This window comes from Leopardus geoffroyi, chromosome B1 (assembly GCF_018350155.1).
Source record: "Leopardus geoffroyi isolate Oge1 chromosome B1, O.geoffroyi_Oge1_pat1.0, whole genome shotgun sequence".
NCBI lineage: Eukaryota > Metazoa > Chordata > Mammalia > Carnivora > Felidae > Leopardus > Leopardus geoffroyi.
The window spans coordinates 202,206,801-202,230,792 of NC_059327.1; the positions used below are offsets into that span (position 1 = coordinate 202,206,801).

Genomic DNA, 23,992 nt, shown 5'->3' on the forward strand with positions numbered 1-23,992 from the left:
CCCCCCATCCATAATTCCACTTCTGGAAACGCATGGCGAGAGGGCCACCAGTCATGAGAGCAAAAATGTGTAAAGATGTTCAATAAAAGTTTAGTTAGCAAAATCTAAAAACAACCTCAAAGTTCACCAAGAGAAGAACGCTTAGGTGTGCCGACCCACTCACGTGCAGACGTCAGAAAGGTCAGCACGCACCTGCTACAGTCACTTTCTTGGCAAACCTTCCCTGGACTCTGTTCTGTGGGAGAAAGCCGGCACGCCGGAGCCCTTCGTGGAAAATGTGTGTGTTTAGGCTTACACACATACACAGACGGGAGGTCATTCACCAACGTGTTAACAAGCATTTGCATATCTGTGTAGCTTGGCTCGTCCACGTAATATTTACCATTTCTAAAATCAGTAAAAAATTAAGCTACCTTGGCTTCGAAGAAATACCCCTCAAAAAAATCATTCTTACGGGGGAACACCCTCTCTGTCCCCAAAGGGCCTACACTCCACTCCCAAATACTCCTTATCCTGGAAATTCTGGGTTTCGGTCAGAGGAACCACGGCTTGTTAAGTAACAGCAAGTGTGGCAAAGGCTAAACAGAGGGACCCGAGCTGTTAGTATCGTTGCTTTCAGAAGAGAAGCTTCTTTCTGAGCCTTTTCAATAGTAAGAGTTCACTGAAATCACCATTACAGGAATTTTTGGAGGGTGGCTGGGAGCCTGGGTGGCTCAGTGGGTTAAGTGTCAGACTCTTGATTTTGGCTCGGGTCATGATCTCACGGTTCGTGAGATCGAGGCCCTGGTCAGGCTCTGTGCTAACAGTGCACAGCTGGCTTGGGATTCTCTCTCCCTCTCCTCCCCCCCTCCCCGCCTCTCCCCCACTCACACGCTCTATCTCAAAGTGAAAAACAAACAAACAAACAGGAATTTTTCTAAGTACAAAACACAGAAGGCAGATTTCCAAAAGGGCTCATGGAAAACCAGAGAAGGCAAGGGGAAGGAAACAGGAGTCTAGCACAAAGAGGACGAAGGCCATTTCGTTGGCACGGACCGCGTGTGGGGCCAGCGCCGTCCCGGGGCCGCGTCACCTCCCCGCAGCTCTGGGCCCCGCTGTCTTCACTTGTAAACGAGGGCGCCTGTGACGTCCACCCCAGCTCTCGGGCTCATTCCAGCGTTCCTGTAAAGCTGCAGGTCAGCAGGCCATAACACCAGCTTGACCGGTCTGGAGAATCCCGGGAGAGTTGAGCTTGGGGCCTCATTTTGTGGTAATGACACTAGTCTCTGGCCAGGGCGGGCTCTGGGGTGCACCTTCTAACGGCGACACCAATCGCCAGCGTGGTGCCAACCTGGACCGTGCACGTTGCCCTCGATACAGAAGACAGCCAGTCTGCACACGGAGCCTGGCCGCTGTCCTGCCCCCGCCCCCCGCGTCTCCTGCGCTGGCCCCACAAACCACCCCCACAGCCTCTGCGGAGACTTGGGGAGACACGCGAGAGACCGACCTCCTGGAGGGATGACTGACCCCTGGTTGCTTGCCCGCGCCCCAGACACGAACGGACCGGCACCGCACCAGTCACTAGACATCGCCAGATCCACGGAAACATTTCTCCCTCGAATTAATACTTCAGAGAAAGTTACTCCGTAGCTTAGGAACTCTCTCCTGCCTTAAGGTAAGCTTCTCCTCCGAGGCGTCCATGTCTTACTAGAGGAACCCCCACCTACGGCTGGACACAAATCCAATCTACAGGCTTGCTTGGCTCTCCGCATCGGCCATAATCCAATTCCTCTCTTTCTGGAAGGAAAAGCCCATTAGCATCTGCCTTTGCTAATTTAAGGAGAAGCCTTCAGGGACCTATTTTCCCACTGATAATAATAAATATCATGTTTAAATAATCGTATAGCAGAAGCGTAATTATCATCGTTACTATGACCCTTGCAGCAATCAAACAATGGTACCTGCCATTTACTGCTGGCCTACCGCACGTCAGACATTGTTCTGGGTACTTTGTATGTGTTTTCTCCGGTTCAGAAATTAACACTGAGATGCTGGTATTTTGATGATGATTTTACTTAATGAGGAAACTGAGGCCAGGAGGGGGGAGGCCCCCACACGGAGGTCACACACACGCGGAGCTCACTGGTGGAGGAGCTGGAGGCCGGCTGGAGAGGCCCGGGGCTGAGCTGGAGGCCGGGGACCGCAACGCAAGACACTTCCGTGCCTCGACCTTATCCCACTGCACCTGCTGCCATGCCCGCCACAGGAAGGAGCCTACCAGCCCGCTGAGGCGCTGGGTCCAGGGTCATTCCCATCGTCTCCTCACAAAGGCGGCCACTCCACCTGCCCAGCGCCCTTCGGGGCTCCCTGTCTGTCACGCTGCTCCCCACCACCTTCCCTGCTGCCTCAACCCATCTCTTGGGCCTCTGCGGCAGAAACAATAAGAGCCCTGATTCTAGCCAAGAGTCTGAAATCACCTGGAATCACTTTTTTAAGTTTGTTTGGCAGTGGGGGGGGGGGGGGATGGGGGAGTAGAAATAGAGAGAAAGAGAGAGACAGAGAGAGAGAGAGAGAGAGAGAGAGAGAGAGAGAATCCCAAGAAGGCTCTGACCTGAGCTAGAATCAAGAGTCGGACACGTAACTAACTGAGCTGCCCAGGGGCCCCTGGAATCACTTTCTGACTTGAATTCTATACATACGTTGGGCATCCAGATTGTTCTTCTGGTTGGCGTGACTAAAATCCATCAAGAGTAACATAACGTGAAATAAGAACATCGGAGTTCAGGGTCGAGGTCTGTTACATATCAGCAAGAGCCTTTTCTAGCTGACACGGCGTTTGGGAAGCACGGCAGGGCACCCACGCGCGAGCGCAAACCTCCTTCAGGCAGCACGGCTTCGTGGCGAAGGTGTCCGCGCTGCTGAGCGAGCCTGAGGACTGGCGTGGAGTGACCATCGATGGTAAGAGAAGTTTACAGTCGAAGCAGCCAAAGGGGTTCGGCCCTAACAGCAGGCAGTTTGAGTCCTCCTGGCAAAAGGCAAGTTTTCGCCCCGGTCACACCCTGCAGATTCGCATTCCGCTTAGCACGTGCGTAAACAGTGGGACCATATTCACACTGTTCAGCTTCCTGTGGCTTCATTCACGCGTGGCAAAGAGTGGAAGCCCCGCGGGGCCGTGTCCTCTTCCCCCTCCTCCACCAGCGGGAAGGCATCCGCAGGGAAGGCCAAACGGTCCGTCGGGAGTATAAACAGGATACGTATCTGGAGTGCGGCCACACGTTAAATTTTTAAAAGATGCCACAGGAATTACACAGGAGACTGAACTCCTCAGGAAGACAAGGGGGGGGAGAAGAAGAGCAAATGATTCATGTTCACCAAGCGGATCACATCTGATTTCACCAGGAAATAAATGGTTTTCTTGTTTTAAGTCTTGGGCTTTGGTCTCAACTGTGCAACTGGAAAAATACTTAACTTTGTCAGAGAACCTCAAGGAGCCTCGTAATCTCATCTGTCGGACAAAGTTGCCGTGAAAGTGCTTCGGGAAGCACGGGTGCAGGGGCGGAGGGGACGCTGGGACCACACTTGACAGTTCCACAGAGCCGGAAAGCAGAGCGGTGGGTGCCAGGGGCGGGGGGGGGGGGGGGGCTGGCTTCCTGGGGACAGAGTTTTGGCTGGGGAGGAGGGACAAGTTCCGGGGACGGAGGGTGGCGGGGGGGGGGCTCCCCAACACTGTGAATGCACTTGACGCACCAAACTGGACGCCTAATGATGGTTAAAATGGTGGAGCTTAGGTCATGAATATGTTAACACCGCTCCAGAAGGTCTTCATTATTATCCGCTGACATAATAAGCGATCACCATTTATGAACTCTGGCCCTAAAATAGCAAAGAACTCAGTGGCTCTCTCACACCCCATCCAAACACCGTGTGGCGCTCGGCCACTGAATTACCGAATGAAAACATTTCTAAACGCCTCGACTGGGCAGCACACTGACGACAGCTCTCCTCGCTCAGCCGTGAAGACCTGAGAGTCCCCGGGTTTGGGCTCAGCGCTGTTCCGCGACGAGGGGGAGGAAGGAGTCACCCGCCGGCGGCACCCGGCCCCCCGCGAAACGGCCCCGTGAGCACAGGTGCCAGCCGGCAGCCGTGTCCGCGTGGACGTGTCCACCGTCACCAGCGCTCTGCGCCCTGGCCACACACGGAGCGCATCGGCGTGACGGCTGTGCACTGTGGTGCAAACGACACGGACCCCTGTGGAAAAGCACAGCTCTATCCCAGAAGGCTTTCATCAAACAAACCATTCCTTCGGCCCATTCTAGTCTCCGTCGGAGAGCAAGGGGGTGCGACCAATCGCCCCACGCTTGCGATTTCGAGGCCTTGGGAGAAGTTCCGAGCGTCCACACTGTTGCGAGCACTTCTGAAGCCTGGCGGCCACATTGAAGGACCCCAGGTCACACGGGACGCCCTCGGCTGCCACCACATTTCCTCCCAGGACGGAGAAGGAACACTCAGATGTTCCCTCGGTGCACGGGCGCATCGTCAATGCTAACAAGACTTAGGGACGCGCTCCCCGACCCTGAGAAGCCATCGGCCTCTTCTGTGCAGCACGCGGCACACCAAGAAGCAAAGTGCAGACTTCGCTTGCTTAGAAGAGTGTGGAAAGGAGCCGCTGCTGTTCAATAGACCCTCATGGTCCCCTGCGGAGACGGAATGACAGGCGACAGTCAGTCGGTGGTAGTTGCATAAAGCCCTGCTGGGCACGGAAAGGGACCGCTGACCTTTTTAGGTCAAAGATAACTCCTCTCTAACAGTTGTTCAGATGGAGAAGAGGACGTGGCCGGAGTATCACATATCTTGCCCTACGACACATTCTTCAGCCTTTCATGGGCGGCATAGACGGGAACCCCCACGGGCGCCTCGGGACGAACCCCTACAGCGTGGCAGCCTCACGGGCAGGCCCCTGGCCAAGTCGCTCCCCGGCACACGGAGCCACGTGCCAAGCTCCAGGCCATCCCGCCTTCCTTGGGGAGCCGTAGGCCGTGGCCCAGCGGCTGCCTGTCCTTTCCACCTCTGCCCCAGCACCTGCTAGTTCTGCTGAAAGTCAGCCTGCCACCAGCAAATGACCAACTGGCCAAAAGCCAGCTCACCAGGGGCAGACTGAATCCACTGCATGACAGACCGGCTTCCTTACTGGATGATGAATTCACTGAAGCACCATCAGAAAAAGACGGCGGGGCCATCCCAACCCACCTCTACTCCCCTGACTTGCTGACGTGACAGGCTTTCTTCATTCCCTCTGGAAAGCGCCCTGATGGATGTCCGGAAAGTGCTCAACATTCATGGTCGACAGGCTCCTCTCCAGGGTGCCCCCTGCAAAGGGTCCCATCCACTGAGTTGTACGTGCACCAAGAGTCAGCCTCGTTCCTTAGGCACTTACGCTCCTTACAGTAGTTATTGATGGTAACGTGATTATTACACAAATAAGCCAGTGAAATAATGAGTGCAAAAGGCGAGGTGATGCCTCTTTGAGATGATGCTCTTTAGAAAGCTTCAGTCAGGGGGCACCTGGCCGGCTCAGTCAGTGGAGTGTACAACTCTTGACCTCAGGGTTGTGAGTTCGAGCTCCACACTGGGTATAGAGATTACTTATAAAGAAGAAAGAAAGAAAGAAAGAAAGAAAGAAAGAAAGAAAGAAAGAAAGGAAGGAAGGAAGGAAGAAAGAGGGAGGGAAGGAGGGAGGAAAAGAAAGGTTTGGTCAAGACAAACTACAAAGGAAGAAAAGAAAACCATTCAATCAAGGGAGGGCGTGTCGACTGGGAAAGAACACAGCACAGCGCTTGAAGCTGCACAGGCTCCAAACTCAGGCCAGCTCACAAGTGTCTGCATTTTGCTCCACTTTAAGGAAACAAAAACCGAAAATCACTAACTGCCATAGGTAGAGATGACGCAGAAAAGACTAGAAGAATGCAGGGCGTAGCCCCTGGCCCCACATCACAGTCCCAGGAGAATCGTAGCAAGGAACATCCTGGCTTAGAGGCTGCGGGAAAACCCCAGATACCCATGTTCTAGGCACCAGCAGGGAGAAATTGTCCATGGGTCAGACTCCTACTCAAAAGCTATTCGTTTAAATTTAATATATTTAGGGGTGCTTGCGTGGCTCAGTTGGTTAAATGTGTGACTTCAGCTCAGGTCATGATCTCACAGTTTGGGAGTTCGAGACCCGTGTCAGGCTCTGTGCTGACAGCTCAGAGACTGGAGCTGCTTCGGATTCTGTGTCTCCCTCTGTCTCTGCCCCTTCCCCGCTCACACTCTGTCTCTCTCCCTCCCTCCCTCAAAAATAAATTTAGAAAAGACATTAAAAAAATAAAAATGTTTATTATGAGAGAGAGAGAGAGAGAGAGAGAGAGCACGAACAACAGCAGGGGAGGGGCAGCGAGAGGTGGGGAGAGAATCCCAAGCAGGGATCTGCTGTCAGCGCAGAGCCCAAGGTGAGGTGGATCGCACAAACCATGAGAACACGACCTGAGCTGAAACCAAGAGTCAGACGCTCAACCGACTGAGACCCCAGGCGCCCCAACCAACATTTTTGATTACCCTGCTACCACCAATAGGAGGGCTCCTCATGCACCTTAGACCAGGACAGTCTGCAGCACTGCAGCCAAAGGCAGGGACAGAGCATAAGCCTGGCACAGCGAGAAACAGGAGCGAGAGAGAGAGACAGAGAGAGAGAGAGAGCACAAACGAGTGAATGAATAGCAAACTCCATCGGAGAAAAAACCCAGGGGAACGGATTGACTATTTGGTGGCCAAAATGGTAGGAAATGCTGGCTAGTCAATGAGCAGGCTTTGTCTGCAACTGACACGGAAAGCGGCAATCTGTCTGGTCTGGACCAGGTCTCGGGTCTCAGACTGGGACACGGGTCTCAGTCCAGACCAGGTATGTGGCATTTTACGTGGCAGCCGAAGAGTCCACGACATTCACAGAAGCCTCCCCACTCTCCGATCTGAACAGCAGCGATGAAATACAAGCCACAGTGTAGGGAGGGCCACGGGCTCAGACCAGGAAAGTGCACGTGAGCCGGAAGATAAGACCCAGAAAGGAATGAACCGCTGACCTCCATCCTGTTCTGCTCTTTCAGACAAACAACGTGTATGAGGACAAACGCTTCTGGCCTACGGTTCCGCCACAGTTTCTACAACAAACGGGATGAGTTTTAAAAAGGAAACGAATAATGAAAAAAGAAATTCATAGGGGCGCCCGGGTGGCGCAGTCGGTTAAGTGTCCGACTTCAGCCGGGTCACGATCTCGCGGTCCGGGAGTTCGAGCCCCGCGTCGGGCTCTGGGCTGATGGCTCTGAGCCCGGAGCCTGCTTCCGAATCTGTGTCTCCCTCTCTCTCTGCCCCTCCCCCGTTCGTGCTCTGTCTCTCTCTGTCCCAAAAATAAATAAACGTTGAAAAAAAAAAAAAAAAAAAAAAGAAATTTATAAAGAGGGAGAAACACATCATGTTAAAATGATAAAACACGGTGCATAAAAATCATATATTCAATACACTCTCGACCGCAAAAAGGCTAAGTGTGTAAAACGACATGTAGGCAAGCTACACACGAGAGCCCCGCGTGTAATGTAAACTTTCCTAGTGGCCACAGAAACTGGTGAAATTGACTTTATTGCTGTAACCCCGTGCACACGAGCCACTTACAGCACATCGGGATTCGGACCTGTGGCCTGTGGCCCCCCCGCCCGGACGGCAAGGGTGGAGGAAGAAGGCGCCTCTCCCAGGAAGAAGGAAAAGTGGGTGACTTTTATTTACTTCTGGGGCTTTCCCCCCAGTTCTCTTCTGTGATCTTGTTGAAAACGCAGCACCGAAGGCCCCACGCGGACCCAATGGATGAGAAGGTTCATTTTCACAGGATCCCCGGGGATTCGGGGCCGTGAAAGTCTGGGAAGTACGGCTCTCTCCAGGAGCGGCAGGCCCTTGCGTGGGGCTTGGCACCTGCCAGGCACCTTCTCTAAGCACCGGAGATCTACCATCTCGGGACGAGCTCACGGTTACCCTATCGGGCTTCCGGTTCCGGACACCACATTCTCTGCTCCGGGAGCCATGCCTGCCTCGGCTGTGCGGCCACACCCCAAAACAGTAGCGTTGAGAAAAGACTGGATTTGAATCCAGAGAACCTGCTACAATTTTTGCCTTTCCTGAGCCTCGTGTGGTGTTGAACCAATCACATATATTCACTGACCTAAATTTCCTGGTCTGGAAATGGGTGTGCGTCCCAGTCACATGGTCAGGTGCTGTAGGGGTTCTCTAAGGTCAAGCCGTGAGGATTACATGAAATTATAAGTGGAAAAATACCGAGTGAGGTGTGTGATACGCAGGAGGGAGCCGACGGGTGCTAACGTCCTCTGTCCCCTCTAAAATGCTAACTGATGGGCGTCTAGTGGACACGGGCCACGACGCGGGGACCCAGGCGGAGATAGACCCTGCTCTCCCACAGCCCTTGTCCTGAGGGTGAGATGGTGGGTGACGTGTCCCTGCTGAAAGCAAACATTAAAAAGAAAACCGTCGAGTAGCCAAGTTTGCTCTGGTCCTGACAGCATGTCCAACGTTCCTACGTGAGCACACGAGAACGCAGCAAGGCAGGAAGAGCTAAATGGCCTGTGAGAAGGTGCATGTGAGAGCACCCCAAGACGGCAAACGTGGCAAAAGACTTCCAAAACAAATTCTGGATGCATCCAATCCAATCCAATCCAATCCAATCCAATCCAATCAAACACACATTCCTGGGATGTGGATGTATTTTTTTGCCCCAGAAGAAGCATAACAATGAATATTAAAGTGTCAGACTAAGGTATTCAACTCCAGAACTCACCCAGATGGTCAGGTCCCTAGACTCTGCTGCCACTGTTGTGCCTGCTAAAGCCTCTGATTTTAATTAAAAAAAAAAAAAAAAAAAAAATCTGACCTAAGAACAGATTTCCACGGACCTGGAGCTCCAGCCCTTGTTAAGGAAACACCAGCCTCCCAAAGGAAGCTACGTGAACAGACTCCCACTCGCAGCCCTACAAACCACTCGAAGGAGAGGCTCTAGCAAGACGAGGCCTCCTTTCCCCCAGACCCGAGCCGTTATCACCTGCCCGGAGCCCTGAGTAGCCCGGGGCCCGGGGGCTCTGCTGCTGCCCCGGGGGGACCCTTCACTCACCAGCCACGGCTGAGGGATCTCCGGCAAAGGCATCTGGGGAGGAGCCGGCAGGCTGTTGGGGGTCTCTTGCTTCTGAACATGGTCTTTCACTTCGAAACCTGTGAGCATCAACCAAAACCACAGAACTGAGGTGGGGGGGGGGGGGGCGCTAGCCGTTCTCACTCCCTCGGCCCCATCGTGAATGCTTTGCAAATATTTGTTTTCCCTAATTGTGTACCGCAATTTTGTCATTCTCCACTTCACAGGTGAGGAATCTACGGCTGGAAAAAAAGGGTTACGGAACTCACGGAGACATTAGCAGGTGCAAATGAGGGAACAGCCACCAAAGCCATGTTCTTCCCAAAGCCACCGGCCTCGCCAAGGTGAGGTGCTTTGCCTGAACTTCCCCTCAGGTCAGCGATTACCTGCGGACTCCGGGGGCGGGCGCTTCCCTGGGAATCAGCCCGTGTGTATTAGGTGCCCTCTTTTGTTCTCATTTTTTAACTTTTTTTTATTTTGGAGAGAGAGAGGGAGAGAGACACAGCATGAGTGGAAGACAGGGGCAGACAGAGAGAGAGAGAGAATCCCAAGCAGGTTCCATGCTCAGTGCAGAGCCTGACACGGGGCTGGATCCCACGACCCTGGGATCATGAGCTGGGCCAAAATTAAGAGTCGGATGCTCAACCGACTGAGCCACCCCAGCACCCCTGTATTAGGTGCCCTCTTAAAGTCAGACACTGGGACAGACGAGCGCGGTGAGTGCCATGGCTGGTGTGAGCTCATGCTCTCAGTGGATTCGTATTCAAGTTGGGAAGACAAGTTTACACACAAGTAACTCTTAGAAACAACAGTGAGCACCAGGTCAGCGAAGGCAGGAAAGTGGAAGGAATCGGGTTTCATATGGGCACGGGACTATCTATAGGCCGGGACCCACCTAGAAAGACCCACAAGAACAGCCACTCGACAAGGTTCACCTGCACTGGGCTGCATGTGCTAAGCAGGCAGGAAAATGGGCTGTGAAAAGCCAGAGCCCTGAGCGCCAGAAGCTGCGTTGGAGAATTCTGGCACGGAACTGGCAACAGTGAAAAGACAGAAAAAGAACGAATGGGGATATTCTACCACTGAAAATAATCAGCGGACAGGTTCAAGGCTAATTAAAGAGTGGAGGGGAGAACAAGACAGGTGGAAAGCTTCGGAAGCATGTACAGAGCACAGCATGAGAGACGGAGGGTCGGAACCCACCGGGCAGAAGGAGACAGGAAGGGGCATCGGGGAAAGCCAACAGCAGCTCCCAAGGCTGGAGGCCCACATGCGGTGGTGCGTCCAGACCGCCTGTCAGGAACAGCCGGGCAAAGGGAACACGCAGAGGGCGTGGGGTTGGAAAGCAGAGCCCCTTCCACCCATAAAAGCCATAGGAAAGGGACCCCTGGGTGGCTCAGTCGGTTGAGCGTCTAACTCTTGACTTCGGCTCAGGTCACGATCTCACGGTTCTTGAGTTCGAGCCCTGCGTGGGGCTCTGTGCTGACGGTGTGGAACCTGCTTGGGATTCTCTCTCTCTCTCTCTCTCTCTCTCTCTCTCTCTCTCTCTCTCTCTTTTCCCCTCCCCAACTCACTCTCTCTCAAAACTGACTAAATATTAAAGGGAAAAAAAAGCAACAGGAGAAAATCACAGCCAGTGATGGCAGGTTTACCACATGTCAGACACTGTCTGGAGGTATTTTATGTCATCGCCTCTGACTCCCATGACATTCGTCCGAGGCGGATGCTCCCGATGAGGAGAGGAGTGTACAGAGAGGAAGTCAGTAGAGCATGGTCACCGTCAGCTCCTCAAAGGCTTTGCCCTCCCACGCGGGGAGCCCGCCAGCACCAGGCACACAGGGAGGCCCTCGGGGACAGCGTGGTGAATCGATAGGTTCATATGTTAATGAACAAACGATCGTGTTTACATAGTGGTATTAAAGAAGGTTCAGAGGCAAAACAGACACTGGAGGAAGAAAGAGCGGACGCACCTTTGGATGACTGTATCCTCAGCAGGATGTCGGTAATCACCGCCTTTTTCTCCCTGACGGTTGACGTTAGGTACTCGTGGTCCAGGAGTTCAAGAAAGAGACGGAGTTCAACTATTAACTCTTCCATTGCTGCGAACAAAGGAGAGAGGAAGGCACCGTCAGACCCAGTGGTGTGCAAACGCCACAGGATAAATGCGTTTCATTTCAGCTGGACTGGGTACGGTGTTCCCATGTGCAAAGCAAGTTTGCCGAAGCCAGGAAGACGAAGATCCGGGCACCACCTTCTAGACAAACACGCTGCTTTGCCCGGCTTTGACGCGGCGAGTTTCGTCTCGGACAAGCTCCAGAGCCGTGCTGCCAACAGATGGAGCCGTGACCCAAAAGCCCGAAATCATGGGGTCAATTGCGTATTAAATTTCAATGTTGAGAAGGAGCTGGCAGTTTGAAACGCCAAAGAGCTTTCAAATAACCACTAGGACGTGGTTTCAGAAACTCAACACTCAACCCTGCTTTGTAGGGCTGCTTCCATCCCCAAGAAGGCCGTGAGCATGTCTGTGCAGTTACGAGAAAGATGCCGATGCCGAGAAGGACTTGGATGCGGACTCCTCACCGTGTCTGTCCCTTATAGGATCAAGGCAGACTCAAGACCAGGCTACGTGGCTGAAGTCAGCAATTGACGTCTCATGGTGTGAACCTTTCAGGGACCCCAAAGCCCGTGTAGGGTGTGCAGGGGCTCCAACTGTTTTTATAGTACTGAAGCTTGATTCTTCTTGTCCGGCATTAATGGTGCAAAGGCAAAGAGGCTTAAACTGCCACCCTCTTAGCACAAAGCAAAGCAGGGACGGTGAACTAAACTTGTGGCCACTGTATACCTCACCACACGCTGACAGTAAAAATTAAAATGTTACTTTAAGAGTGTTTTGGGGGGCAGCTGGGTGGCTCCGTTGGTGGAGTGTCTGACTCTGGATTTCTGCTCAGGTCACGATCTCAGTTTGTGACTTTGAGCCCCACGTCAGACTCTGTGTTCCGTCTCTCTCTGCCCCTCCCCTACTCACACCTCTCTCAAAATCAAATAAACTTTAAAAGAAAAAGAGCTTCGACGGAGTGGTACGAATCGTCCGCCCCAGGGGATGCACCTTTTTGGCATCCTGTACGATAAAATGGGAAGCGGGCAAGCAAGCAGCCCCTCCGCGCAGACTGACAGACAACGGGGGTCGGAGGGCAAGCACGCGTGCACTGTTTGAGGTGCCAGTCACACTAAGCTGCTTTGTCACGGGGCCCCAGGAAGAAATGACACACGAACTGCAAGGACACAGACTGAGTGTATGACTGACATCTTCCCAACAGGGAACAAAATGACCTAATCAGGCCAAGGTAAACAACGGCAGCGTCGGTTGCCAAGGGTAAAATTTGAGCTTCCAAACGGAAGAGTGAGAATTTCGAGCACTTGTACCCACCACCGTGAGCACGACGGCTTCTCAGCAGAGACTTTCCCGACCAGAACGGGAGTGACACTGACCAACAGGCCTTTCTGATACGGTACAGCACAGCAGGTCAGCCTTTAGAAGAGCCACACAACCCAGTGAACCGTGACATCACAAAATCACACACGGGCAAAGATCCATTTAACGTACAAAATAAGCTGAAATGTTCTAATGTAACGGAGGACGAAGTGTTTGTCGTCTGATTCGGCTTCAGATTCCACGCTGCCACTAACACACTAAGAAACTACCACTTGACAATTTTTGGTGTAGTATCAAAGAAGAATATTGACAGTTTCCTGCAAAGGCACTGAAGTACTCTGACCGTGGGTCTGTGTGAGCCAGATTCTCTTTATGTGCTCCCTCTAAAACAATGCTTCACAGCAACCTGAGTGCAGAAATAGACACGAGAACCCAGTCATCTTTACCAAACTGGATACGGGAAACACTTGCAGGAATCTGAAACACGGCACTATCTCACAAATTAGCTTGTTTTGGTCACTGTGGTTACTTTTCATAGGCATATATTATTTTTAAATGAATCAAGAAATTCCTTAAAAATCTGCCAGTTTTAAATTATACTGTGCACAGATAAGCCACACATCTTCAGTACTTATTTTGAAACCAAAAAGTCCTAAGCAAAAAGGTTTGAGAACCACTGGTCTATGGGATTCTTTCCAAGTCCACAACACTCTTCAGGACTAAAGATCCTAACTGAGGCCATGCTGTTGTAACTACAGAAGGCTCTCATAATTTTAGGTACGTGGATGAAGAAATGGCAAATGAGTCCAAAGTAGGCAAGGTGTATCCCTGGGCTGTTCACTTTTCCTAATTGAACGAGTTTCCCTCTATGAAATGAAGAGGATGGGTTAAGTATTTACTTAGTCAAACACTGACTAAAGGTTTCATTAGTCAAACAATGTCTTGATGATTCTGAGTGGAAAACAATCTCATCTATACTTTAAAAATGGTGGGCTCCTAGTGTTGTTCGTAGTTCAAAAGGTGGAAACAGCCCACACGTCCACTGATGGCTAGACATGGCCTATACACGACGGAATATTCTTCAGCCTTGAGAAGGAGGGACATTATGACGCCTGTTACAATATGGATGAACCCGGAGGACCTCGTGCTCAGTGAAATACACCAGTTACAAAAGGACACATACTGTGTGACTCCACGTATGCGAGGTACTTACAGTCATCAAAATCACGGCGACAGAACGTGGAGTGGTGTCTTCCGGGGCCCAGGAGGGAGAACGGGAAGTTAGGGTTCAATGGGTGGTTTCAGCCTGGGATGATAAGTTACCGTTTGGGAAGATGAAAAAGTTCTGGGGATGGAGAGTGGTGACAGCTGCCTGACAAAGGGAATGTGCTGAATGACACTAAATGTGCATTCAGAAAGAGTCAAAATGGCAAATTTTATGATATGTATATTTTACCACAATAAAAAAAAAAAAATCAACCTCGTCCAAAAATCGATGGGCTGCTATCAGCAAAAATGTTAAAAATGCTCATGGGTCTATGTTAAACTCACGATAGCCCCTTCTCGGCCTTCATTCATACATGCTTTTTTAATCAAAAACGCCTCTCTTGCATGTAACCAAATCATATTCATCCTATAAGATTTCACGTAGGTCCCAGCATGAGTCATGAAAATGTATAAAGGGGGCCTCAGACTGCGTCTGTCCTAAGGGCCCTGAGCTCTGTTACGGAGTTCCCACGCAGGACTCACACAGACCTCTCCGGGCTGTGAGTTTCCTGTGACCACGGGTGGGGGGCACCTCCTGGCTCACACTCCCCTGCTCAAGAGACCAGCGCCCTCTGGGCAGCCGCATCCATATCCCTGTCACCCTACGCAGCCTACAGCCACCTTCCACTCCCAGGATAACTTGCTGGGCCACCCTCAACCAAGCCGCACAGTCCGATTCTCCCTCCTTCCTGTGGAGTTTGCCCGAGACTAGGAACTCGTGGGCAGTTGGGATCTCTGCAGTGGAAGAAGACAGACACATAGACACAGGAGCCATGTTTAAGCACATCCGTGCCGGAGGGCGAAGCCAGTACTACAGGAGGAAAGAATTCAGTTATCAGCACACCCTGGAATACAGGCAGACACGCTCAGAGGCCAGAGACAGACAGACAGACACCAATGGGCTTCCCGAGAGCTTCCCGGCCCCTCCTCCGTCATCCGTGGAGCTGCATGGCACACCTTACGCCCGAGCCTGCTCACAAACGTTCGTTTCGTTGTTTTTTACGAAAAGCTGCCTCGTATGGTTTCCTGTTCACCTGAAATTGCAAACCAAGATCCGCGGAGCACGGCTCTCCCCACCGCAGGGTGCGGCACATCTCACATCAGAGAGCGTGACTGTTGGAAAACCTTCACAGACTCCACAAACCACACCACGCCCCTGGCAGCCCCTGCAAACACTTAAAGCTCCCCCGCGTCCCCCTCCTCCCAGCCCCCTCTGACCCCTCCCCACGGGACTCCGCCTTCGTTCCCAAGACTCACTCCTCTGGCGGCGGCCCTACCCATAACCGATAACCGGATACTTAGTGATCTAGGCTTTGTTTTGGTGTTTTTCTCCCAACAGCTGGTCGGCTGGTTGAGAGCACGGTTTGCGCTCGGCTCATCTCTGGACGCCCGGCCCCGCGGTACCGTGTGCGCGGAAAGCACCGGAGTACTGAGTGACGGGTGACTCTCCAGTAAGGAAGAGACACTTTCTGAGGACCCACGACGTGAAAGGCACCTACACAAGACCCCTCCTCCGCCTCCTCCCGGGACTGCTGCTGAGACTCCATCATCCCCATCTGCGGGGGAACGAGAAGCCAGCCCCGGTCTGCTCGCTTGTATTCGAGCAAATGCTCACACAGCAGCCTCGAGTGTCCACCCTGTGCTCGTCCCTGGACAGCAGCCCCGGTGGGCTTAGCTGCTGTTGTCATCCCAGCTTACGGCTGACGAAACGGAGGCTCAGAGGGGTCGCCGAAGGCTACCAGGCAAGTAGGTGGCTAAGCTTCTCCAGCCCATAATCTGCTCACGGCCACACGGCGAGAGCGCGGCAGTGAGAACCTGAATGCAGATCTGGTTCCAAGGGCCCTGCTTCATCCCCTTCACGACGATCATCGCATGGTTGCTTCCTGACACGACCCGGCCTAGTGAGACGCTACGGCCATCTTCTTAAGAGCAAGAACCAGGAGGTATTAGGGGGGTGATCAATTTCGCCGGGGCCCACATGGTGCCCTGTAGGGCATCAGAATTACGTACTGAGCCATCTACCTCCCCCACTGGACTGCCCATCCTGGCCTACAGGGACAGCATCCGGTACGTCGCTGGGTTCCCTCTGGTGCCCAGCAGCGTCCAGCATTAACCACGCACTCAGCACATGCACGTTGAAGGAAGGGGCGTGACTTCCCAGAGCTAACAGACATGCCGCCAAGGCTAGGGAGGAACGAGAAGTTCCCACACCCAATCTTCAGCCTAAAACTCTGGATATGGACCCGCCTTTCCCTGGAAGTCTAAGGGCAGTGTCCACAGGAGCTCTAGAAATGAGGCTCTAGTGGACACGTGCCCCGACGCAGGGGTGGCATCGTATGACGCAAACTGCACCAGGTTGCCCTGTGCCCTCTGGTGCGGCCACTCCTTCTTCCAGCTCTGAGCCCGCTCTCGTAGGACAGGCAAAGCAATCCGGGGTCCAGGGATTCGGCTTGGGTTTCCACAGATGGATCCCGAGGGCCCCTCTCCGCGAGCCTCCGAGGACTTCCCTCCCCGGGACCCGACTTCTCCACTGCCCGACACTCGCTCTCTCCTTCGCTCGGGAGCCGGGCTGCTTCTCTGGGGCCAGGAAACACACGTGCACCTGACCTCCTGCAGCACTCCCGGCCCGAGTCCTCGTCATGATCCAGGTTTTTCTGTTTTCCCCCGCAGAAGTATCGTCCCTCCTTAGAGACGTCTGCTGGGGAATCAGAGCTCCCGCCAAGTGCCCACCCCGTGCCAGACTCCTCGGCACATGAGCCCTTCGAGACAGAGAAAGGTTATGTTGCGGCCCGAGGTCACAGTGCTCGGCATGAGGGGCAGGATGGGAGTCAGAACCAAGTCTGCTCAGTGTTGATGCCTGTGCTTTTCGCACCGTCGCACGGACTGTACCTTTCACTCTCGGCGGAAGACGACACTCACTCCTCTGTGTCCACGCTCAAGTAACCTCCTTCCCACGATGGCAACGGGCTCCCCTCACGACCACAGCCTTCTGGCTCATCGCTCAAATGGTGCCTTGCCTAGCTCTCTTACTGACACTGCTTATATTAAAAACCAGAATCTTATAACCGAGGCCAATTCGTTCTCAACTTGCTGACGGAACAAGGAAGGCTCACAGGGTCGGAGACTCACCAAGGGCACGGTCTGCTCCTCTTCCCCAGTTTGTGTGCCCGGAACACAGGCCAAAGGGCGCTGCACTCAGAATAACAACCAGTGACACCCTCCTCTACAAAGTGCTTGCAATGCATGGCATCCCTTGACCCTCACGATCACGTTGTCTTGGAAATATCACAGGTGGCAGAGATCAAAGGAAAAGGGTGAAGAGCCTGATCCAGGCCAGGAAGCAGAGCAAGGCCACGTCCACCCTCGACCCACCGTGTGGCCCCCTGGGGCTCCCGCCTCCTCTGTCGACCTCCCAACCCTCACACCCGCTACCCTCCTCTCGGCAGAATGGGAATCACTGAACAACGACTGGGACCGGGACACAGGTGTAGTCACTAGCTTCCAGGAAAAAAAAAAAAAAAAAAAATTCCCAAATGCCCACACCACACAAAAGATCTGGCTACAGAATTTATGATTCCCAAGGCAACGAGGAAATCACCGGGAGGCATTTCTGGGTACATTCTATGCATCCGAACAGCAAAACTCCCTTCTCCCAAGCAAAAGGATGTTTGCACTAAATCAAGTGACTCTGCTCTTGTGGTGTCTTCCACGGTCCTACAGAAAGAGGGAGAGAATGAGCAAGGCCGGGCAGCACAGCAGACAAAGAGTTCGGTACAGCAAGTGGCTTCCGCCCCTCTACTATTGGAAAAACCTCTAACTCAGGTTTGGTGGTGGCTTGATTTATTTCAACAACAGAAAAGAAATGGGCTATCGTTTGCGTGACCCAAAAACCACTTTAAAGGAATTTTATCCACCTGAATGCCTAAATCACAGAATTTGAACGCCAGACGGATGGGAGGAACCTGGGGCCCAGAGAAGGAAAGTGACTTACCTGCTGAGGTCACAAAGTATCTGGTTAAAAGGCCCCAACCAGGAGCCAGGCGGCCTGACCGCCAGGCCGGAGCGCCTGGGTCTGCACGGAACTGTCTTCTCCACACGCCTCCTCCAGGGGCGAGGACAGAGCTCCCGGGGTCCCCCTGCAGTTTCCCAGGACACCGAGCCACTCGCCGAGGACAAATCCTGCAAGCAACGAGAAATAACGTCCACTACCACTGTCTCTAGGAAGACACGGTTAGCCGCCCAAACCTCCCTCCTCTTTGTCAGGAAGGGCAAGGAACGGTTCACAGATTCCCGTCACGCAATTTGTCACGGCGGCAGACTGCACACGCTGCCATGTCCACATTCTCCTCAGTCCACAAGCTTCGCTGACGTATACGAGACCCGTGCTGTTTGCACCCTCAGTGATGGTCAGTGTCTCCGGGCAACCACGAGGGCGGCTGTGGGGGGTCTTTTTTTTTTTTTTTTTTAATATTTTTATTTATTTTTGAGAGAGAGAGAGTGTGTGTGTCTGAAGGGGGAAGGGACAGAGAGAGAGGGAGACACAGAATCCGAAGCAGGCTCCGGACTCCGAGCTGTCAGCACGGGGCCCGACGCGGGGCTCAAACTCACAAACTGCAAGATCATGACCTGAGCCGAAGTCAGACGCTCAACCGACTGAGCCACCCAAGCGCCCCAAAGGGGGTCTTTTCAGTGTTAAGTTTTCACCCCAGACCCCTCTCATGTGGTTCTTCCCTCCCAAGTTCTAACCCACTGCATGGAAACTAGACGCGGGTAACTCCCCTTATCTAGGGTCACTTGCAAACAGGTACGGGCTTCTCCCTACTTCCCCAGTGCCCCTGGCTCTCCCCTTCCCAGCCCCAGCGCCCAGCCCCAGCTGGCACCCGGACCTGCCAGGCTCCACATGTCCTTCTCACCGGGTGGAGCTACGGTCACCGCCTGCTGCCGGCCAGCCCACCCACCATCACCTTGCTGCCATCTCCCCCTCCCTCCCCAAACTGCCAGTCCTCTAGAGCGGAACACACGTCCCGCCTCCTCGGCGAAGACACCCTGGTCATTCCATCCATCCTGACCCCCCCTTCCCAGAATCTCTCCGTCCATGTCTCTGCTTGGCCCTCCTCGCCTGCCGATGCTTACAAGGAGCCCAGCGTTGGTGGCCACACAAATCAGATCCACAGCCCCGTTCCGAGCCTTCCTAGCCGTGTCACCTTAGGTCAGTGAGTAAGTCCCCCAAACGATCTCATCCTTCACATGAGATGCTGATCATGTATCTCAGTGTTGTAACGAGCGTTAAAGGAGGGGCTCTACGCGCAGAGCCAAGTACCTCACAACTGGCGGCTGGCGGCATTATGACTGGCATACGCTCATCTTCCTAGTTCACTGTGCGACCTGGGATCGATGGGATCGATGAGTAGGTAAACACCACGCACATACTTCTTACCTTCCGAAACTATGAAGTCCTTTAATATCTGCCTCCCCTTAAGAGAAGCCATGAAACACTATCCTATACGACTCTATGCAAATACATTTAAAAGTAGGTGAAATACGTAAGTTCACAGAAAGGAGTACAATTTACCAGTTTGTCTTAGAAAGCATACACAGACCAATTTTCCATAGAAGAAGCAGAGAAACGTGCCAAAGAATTAGCCCCACGAATGCAAGCCCCAGGCCCAGATGGTTTTACAGGGGAATTCTACCAAACCTTATATACCAAACCTTACTACACAAATTGTTTCAGAGGGTAAATACAGAAATTTTTCAAATTCTTTTTTAGAAGTTGGTACAAAACCAATGCCTAAACCCGACAGAGATAGCACAAAAAGAGAAAACCGAAAGACTAATGTTATTTACAAATACCAATGCAAAAATCCTAAATAAAATATTAGCAAACAGAAATCAACACAATACATTAATAGCACACCATGACCAAATGGGGTTCATTGCAGCAATGCCAGGATGACTCGGTGTTAGAAAGCATGCTAATATAATTTATCATATTAATATCTTCTCTAATGAGATCATGTGATTCTCTCCATAGATCATGAAAATGCATTCAACAAAATTCAATACTCACTCCTAATTTTTTTAAAAAAATCAACGAATGGGAATTGATGTATACTTCCTTAGCTTGATAAAATACGTGTCGAAACTCCTATAGGCTGAATGTCTGTGTTCCCCCCAAATTCATGTTGAAACCTAATGCCCAATGTGATAGTACCAGAAGTGGGGCCATTGGGAGGTGATGAGTCATGAGGAGCCTTCTCAAAAGGGAATGGTGCCCGGTACAAAATGGTACACAAGAGGTCCTACAGATCGCTCTTGCCCCTTTCCCCTGTGAAGATGAAAAGCAGGCAGTCTACAGCCCAGAGGAGGAGTCTCACCAGAACCCATCCTCCTGCTGGAGGTCTGCTGGAACCCTGATCGCAGACACCCAGCCTCCAGGGCTGGGAGAGATTAATGTCGGTCATTTACAAGCCTCCTAGTCTATGCTACTCTGGTATAGCAGCCCGAGTGGCCTAAGACACTAACAGACAAACCAAAGAAAGAAGAGGAACCTACTTAGTGAGAAAGACTTCAGGCATTCCCGGAAAGGTTGGAAACAAGTCAAGGAGGCCTGTTCCCTCCACCACGTTTAACACTCTATTGGAAGCACCGGCCAAAGCAATTCGAAAAGAGAGACAACCAGAGACTTACGAATGGAAATGAAACAACAAAATTATCTCTGCCCGCAGCTGATATGAAATCATTCATGGAAAACCCGAGATAACCAATGATAAAACTACCACAAATAATAAAAAACTTCGATAAAGTTTTCAATAAAGTTTTGCATGTTAATTCTATACCAAACAAGCATTTAGAAGCAATCAGAAAGTAGAACACTTGAAGTAATTTAAAAAGAAACGTGCACAACCTCCATGAGGAAAACTGAAAGCACTCCTGAAAGACAAAGAAGTAAATCTGAACAAACAGAAAAGTGCCCCCTTGCCTTTAGAGAGGACAACTTACCATCAGAAAGATGTTAATTCTGTCCATGGTCACAAACCAGTTTAATGTACCAGCGAGGATGCGGGGATGTCTCAGAACAATGACGAAGGACGGACCCTACCCTCTATTAAAGGTTGCTACCATTAAAAAGGTGTGATGCAGGCACATATGTTCCCAGGTGGATCAACACAACAGAACAGAAAGTCAACAAAGGGACCTGTATGCGTTCAGATATGTGGCACCTGATACGGGTAGCATCGCAAACAAAGGGGGAAAAGATGGCCCTCCCCCAAACTGGAGTCAGGACAACTGGCAGCCATTTGGAGGAAGAGAAAAGATAAATTTAAGTACTTACATCACACACCAGAAGAAACTCCAAAGATACCTGAGAATCAAAATACCAAAGACGAAGCCATTCAAGTCCTCAAAGAAGCAGAAGGCGAATTCTTTTATAACCCCGGCCTGGGAGAAGATTTTCTAACTAGGACTCAAAATCAGATGCCACAAGAGAACAGGGGTCAGGGAGGCTCCGAAAAGAACAACACAGATGATGCAGGGCTCACACCTGCCTCCCACGGCGCACCAGGGCCTTGTGGGAAAGCGCACATCTCTCCGAGCTGACCGTCTCCAGAGGCTGGGTCGCTGCAGAGCTGGGAAGCCTGTTGCACGAAACCTCCATGGCCCCCCCGCCCCCGGGACCAGTGCACTGGATTTGAGGCTCCAGTTAGGAAGCAGTTTCTAAACCATGGCTGGTCCCGAGACCAACCTCCTTTTCAGAAAATGGCCCTTGTCCCCGACCTCCTTAAGAAGGGACTTTTCCTGACACTGTATCAGATCTCAACCAGCCCCTGCTGATGTTTCCAGAGTCATCCTCTCCACTCCCCCACTCTGCCTCACACTGCGGCAAACGGTACGGTTTCCTACACCCATCGGGCCTGCTCTTGCCCGCGGACGGTGGCCTCCACCCTGCCCGTCCATGTCGTGCTATACCTCTCGCGGCCACGCCTCCCTTACCTGGCCGCCCTGCGAGACAGCGCCGTCCCCAGCGGGCAGGCCTGCCCTCGGCAGAGTCCACGCCTGATGCAGGAGCGGTGGCTGGACCCGTGTGTCTGCCCCGGCGGGCGGCCTCACGTCGGGGACCGCCGCGTGACTCCACGGACGCGCACAGTGTGCTTGGCGAATTCACACGCCCATTTGTTTCTACATCTCCATGACGGACAAAACTCCTGAGATTCGTGTGGAAGAGAAAGTTGCAGAGAAAAATACCACGGACCGTCCTCTCCCGGTAGCCATGTCTTCCGTGCTATTCTTAGGACACGCGATCAGAAGTGGCGAAGGAATGATTCTGACAGCTTCACGGTCTCCGCCAGGTCGATGCCCGTCTCCGTCAGCAGAGACACTGACAGGAGGACTTGGGAGCGTGCTCGGGAGGGACGGGGCTTGTGTGGCACTGGAGCAGGGGAGCCGACACTCCAGCACAGCACAGCATATTTTCCCTTATAGGGTTACGGTGAGGACTCTTTGTGCAGACTCTGGCAAATCTTTCCACAGGCCCCCGCAGATAATCTCAATGGGCTGCCGAAAGGTCGATCTGAGAAACCTCAGGAAAAGCAGCATAGCCTCAGACGCGGTCTGCCTGGCGAGTTTGCCTCAGCTAGACCACGTCCAAAATTCCTCACGACTCAGACGACCACGATCCGAATGACCGGATGCGGGACCCGACCAAACGTCTTGGGCTCCCGGTGCCCTGCCCTACAGCGCGGGGGTAACAACAGTTATGTGCCTCGCGAGACGGCTGGAGATCCAAAGAAGGCTATAAATAAAAGCCTGGGACTTCAGGGGAATTCCATTCAGGCTCGTTTAATTTGATTCTGAAAAGTCAAAGTAAATAAAGTTGCTACTTGTCACTCTCTCGGGTCTGCAGCCCTGGCAGTCACGGCCCAGTTTCAGCATCGACCGAGAACTGATCCTTATAAGATTTGTCAACATCCCAGAGCAAAGCTTGCATTTCTACAAGAGTAAGTGCATGCATATATATTCTGAGTCCTGAGACGCTTCCTTTCTGGTCAGAGTGAGCCAGCAAAAAGCCCCCCAAGGGATCGATGTAAAAATCCACAGAGCATATTCTTGCAATCATCATAAAAGTCAGATTAACACATGCAGAAAAAACAAAGCGCTGAAGGAAATATCCTTCTATGATTTTGTGGAAAGCAAAAGAGGAGCAAAACCTAGATCTGGAGCTGTCTTCCACAATCATAATAACGCATGTAATCTGACCCCCGGAAGCCCTATTCCTAGGCTGGTAGGAGAGACCACAGATAAAAGCAAGCTGGTTGCTAACAAAGGTTCCAGCATGATATTGAGAGCACGGTATCTGCATTCTACGGAACAGAAGCTGATTTCAGGAGTGAGTTGTGAAACACCAACCACGTGCAAGACATCGGACTCAGAAGTAACAGCAAGCCCCGACTTCCAACGGTTCACGACGGAGAGCAGCAGATAAACATTTGGACTCGCGATCCTTTGTCCTATGAGAGGGAGAGTCGCAGGTTTTCAGAAAAGGTGCATTGCAAGATCCCCACGTCTGCAAAGGTGGCTCTGACAGCAGCATCCAGGAGGAAGTGGATAGTGAGACTGCTGCACGAACAGGCCCACGGGGCAGGGGATCTGAGCGACAGCCCTGGGAGGATGGAGAAGGAAATGCGCTCTATTCACTGCACTATATTTCACATAGTTACTAAAAAAAAAAAACCTCATGGCACAGATACTTGGGTAACCTAAGTGTGGGGTGTACAATAATAAGTAACACAAACATGGTCTCTTACGCTCAAGTTAGGGAAAAAGAGCCAGAAATGAGGACAGACGCTGTGAACAAAGCATCCAGCCAACAATTGTATGTCACATTTTCTAGCTCCAGATCCCGGCTTCATCTCTGAGGTCCTCTGCCCTTAAGAATGGGTCTGTATTCACAGTGGCCCAAAGGTGAAGCCACCCAAGTGTCCATCGACGGAGGAACAGATAAACCAAGTGTGGGCCATCAGAACAGAATATTATTCAGCCTTAAAAAGGAAGGGAATCCAATCCGGACACCTGCCACCACACGGACGACACCGTGC

At 52.2% G+C, this 23,992-nt stretch overlaps 1 protein-coding gene across 7 annotated transcripts in view; it reads right to left on the bottom strand.

Moving 5' to 3' along the window:
- AFAP1 (actin filament associated protein 1) overlaps positions 1–23,992 on the bottom strand; it is a 148,014-nt gene that overhangs the window by 74,910 nt on the left and 49,112 nt on the right. For 3 of the 7 annotated variants that reach the window (XM_045474652.1, XM_045474654.1, XM_045474651.1), the window contains 4 exons: positions 17,887–18,074; positions 17,494–17,609; positions 11,167–11,295; positions 9,179–9,276 (listed from right to left, as the gene is read on the bottom strand). In XM_045474652.1, coding sequence (XP_045330608.1) covers positions 9,179–9,276; positions 11,167–11,295; positions 17,494–17,524 — 258 coding nt within the window. In that variant the 5' untranslated portion in view covers positions 17,525–17,609; positions 17,887–18,074. Of the gene's footprint in view, positions 1–9,178; positions 9,277–11,166; positions 11,296–17,493; positions 17,610–17,886; positions 18,075–21,890; positions 22,608–23,992 lie in introns of those variants that run through there. The other 4 variants (XM_045474653.1, XM_045474656.1, XM_045474650.1 and 1 more) reach the window with 4 other exon arrangements.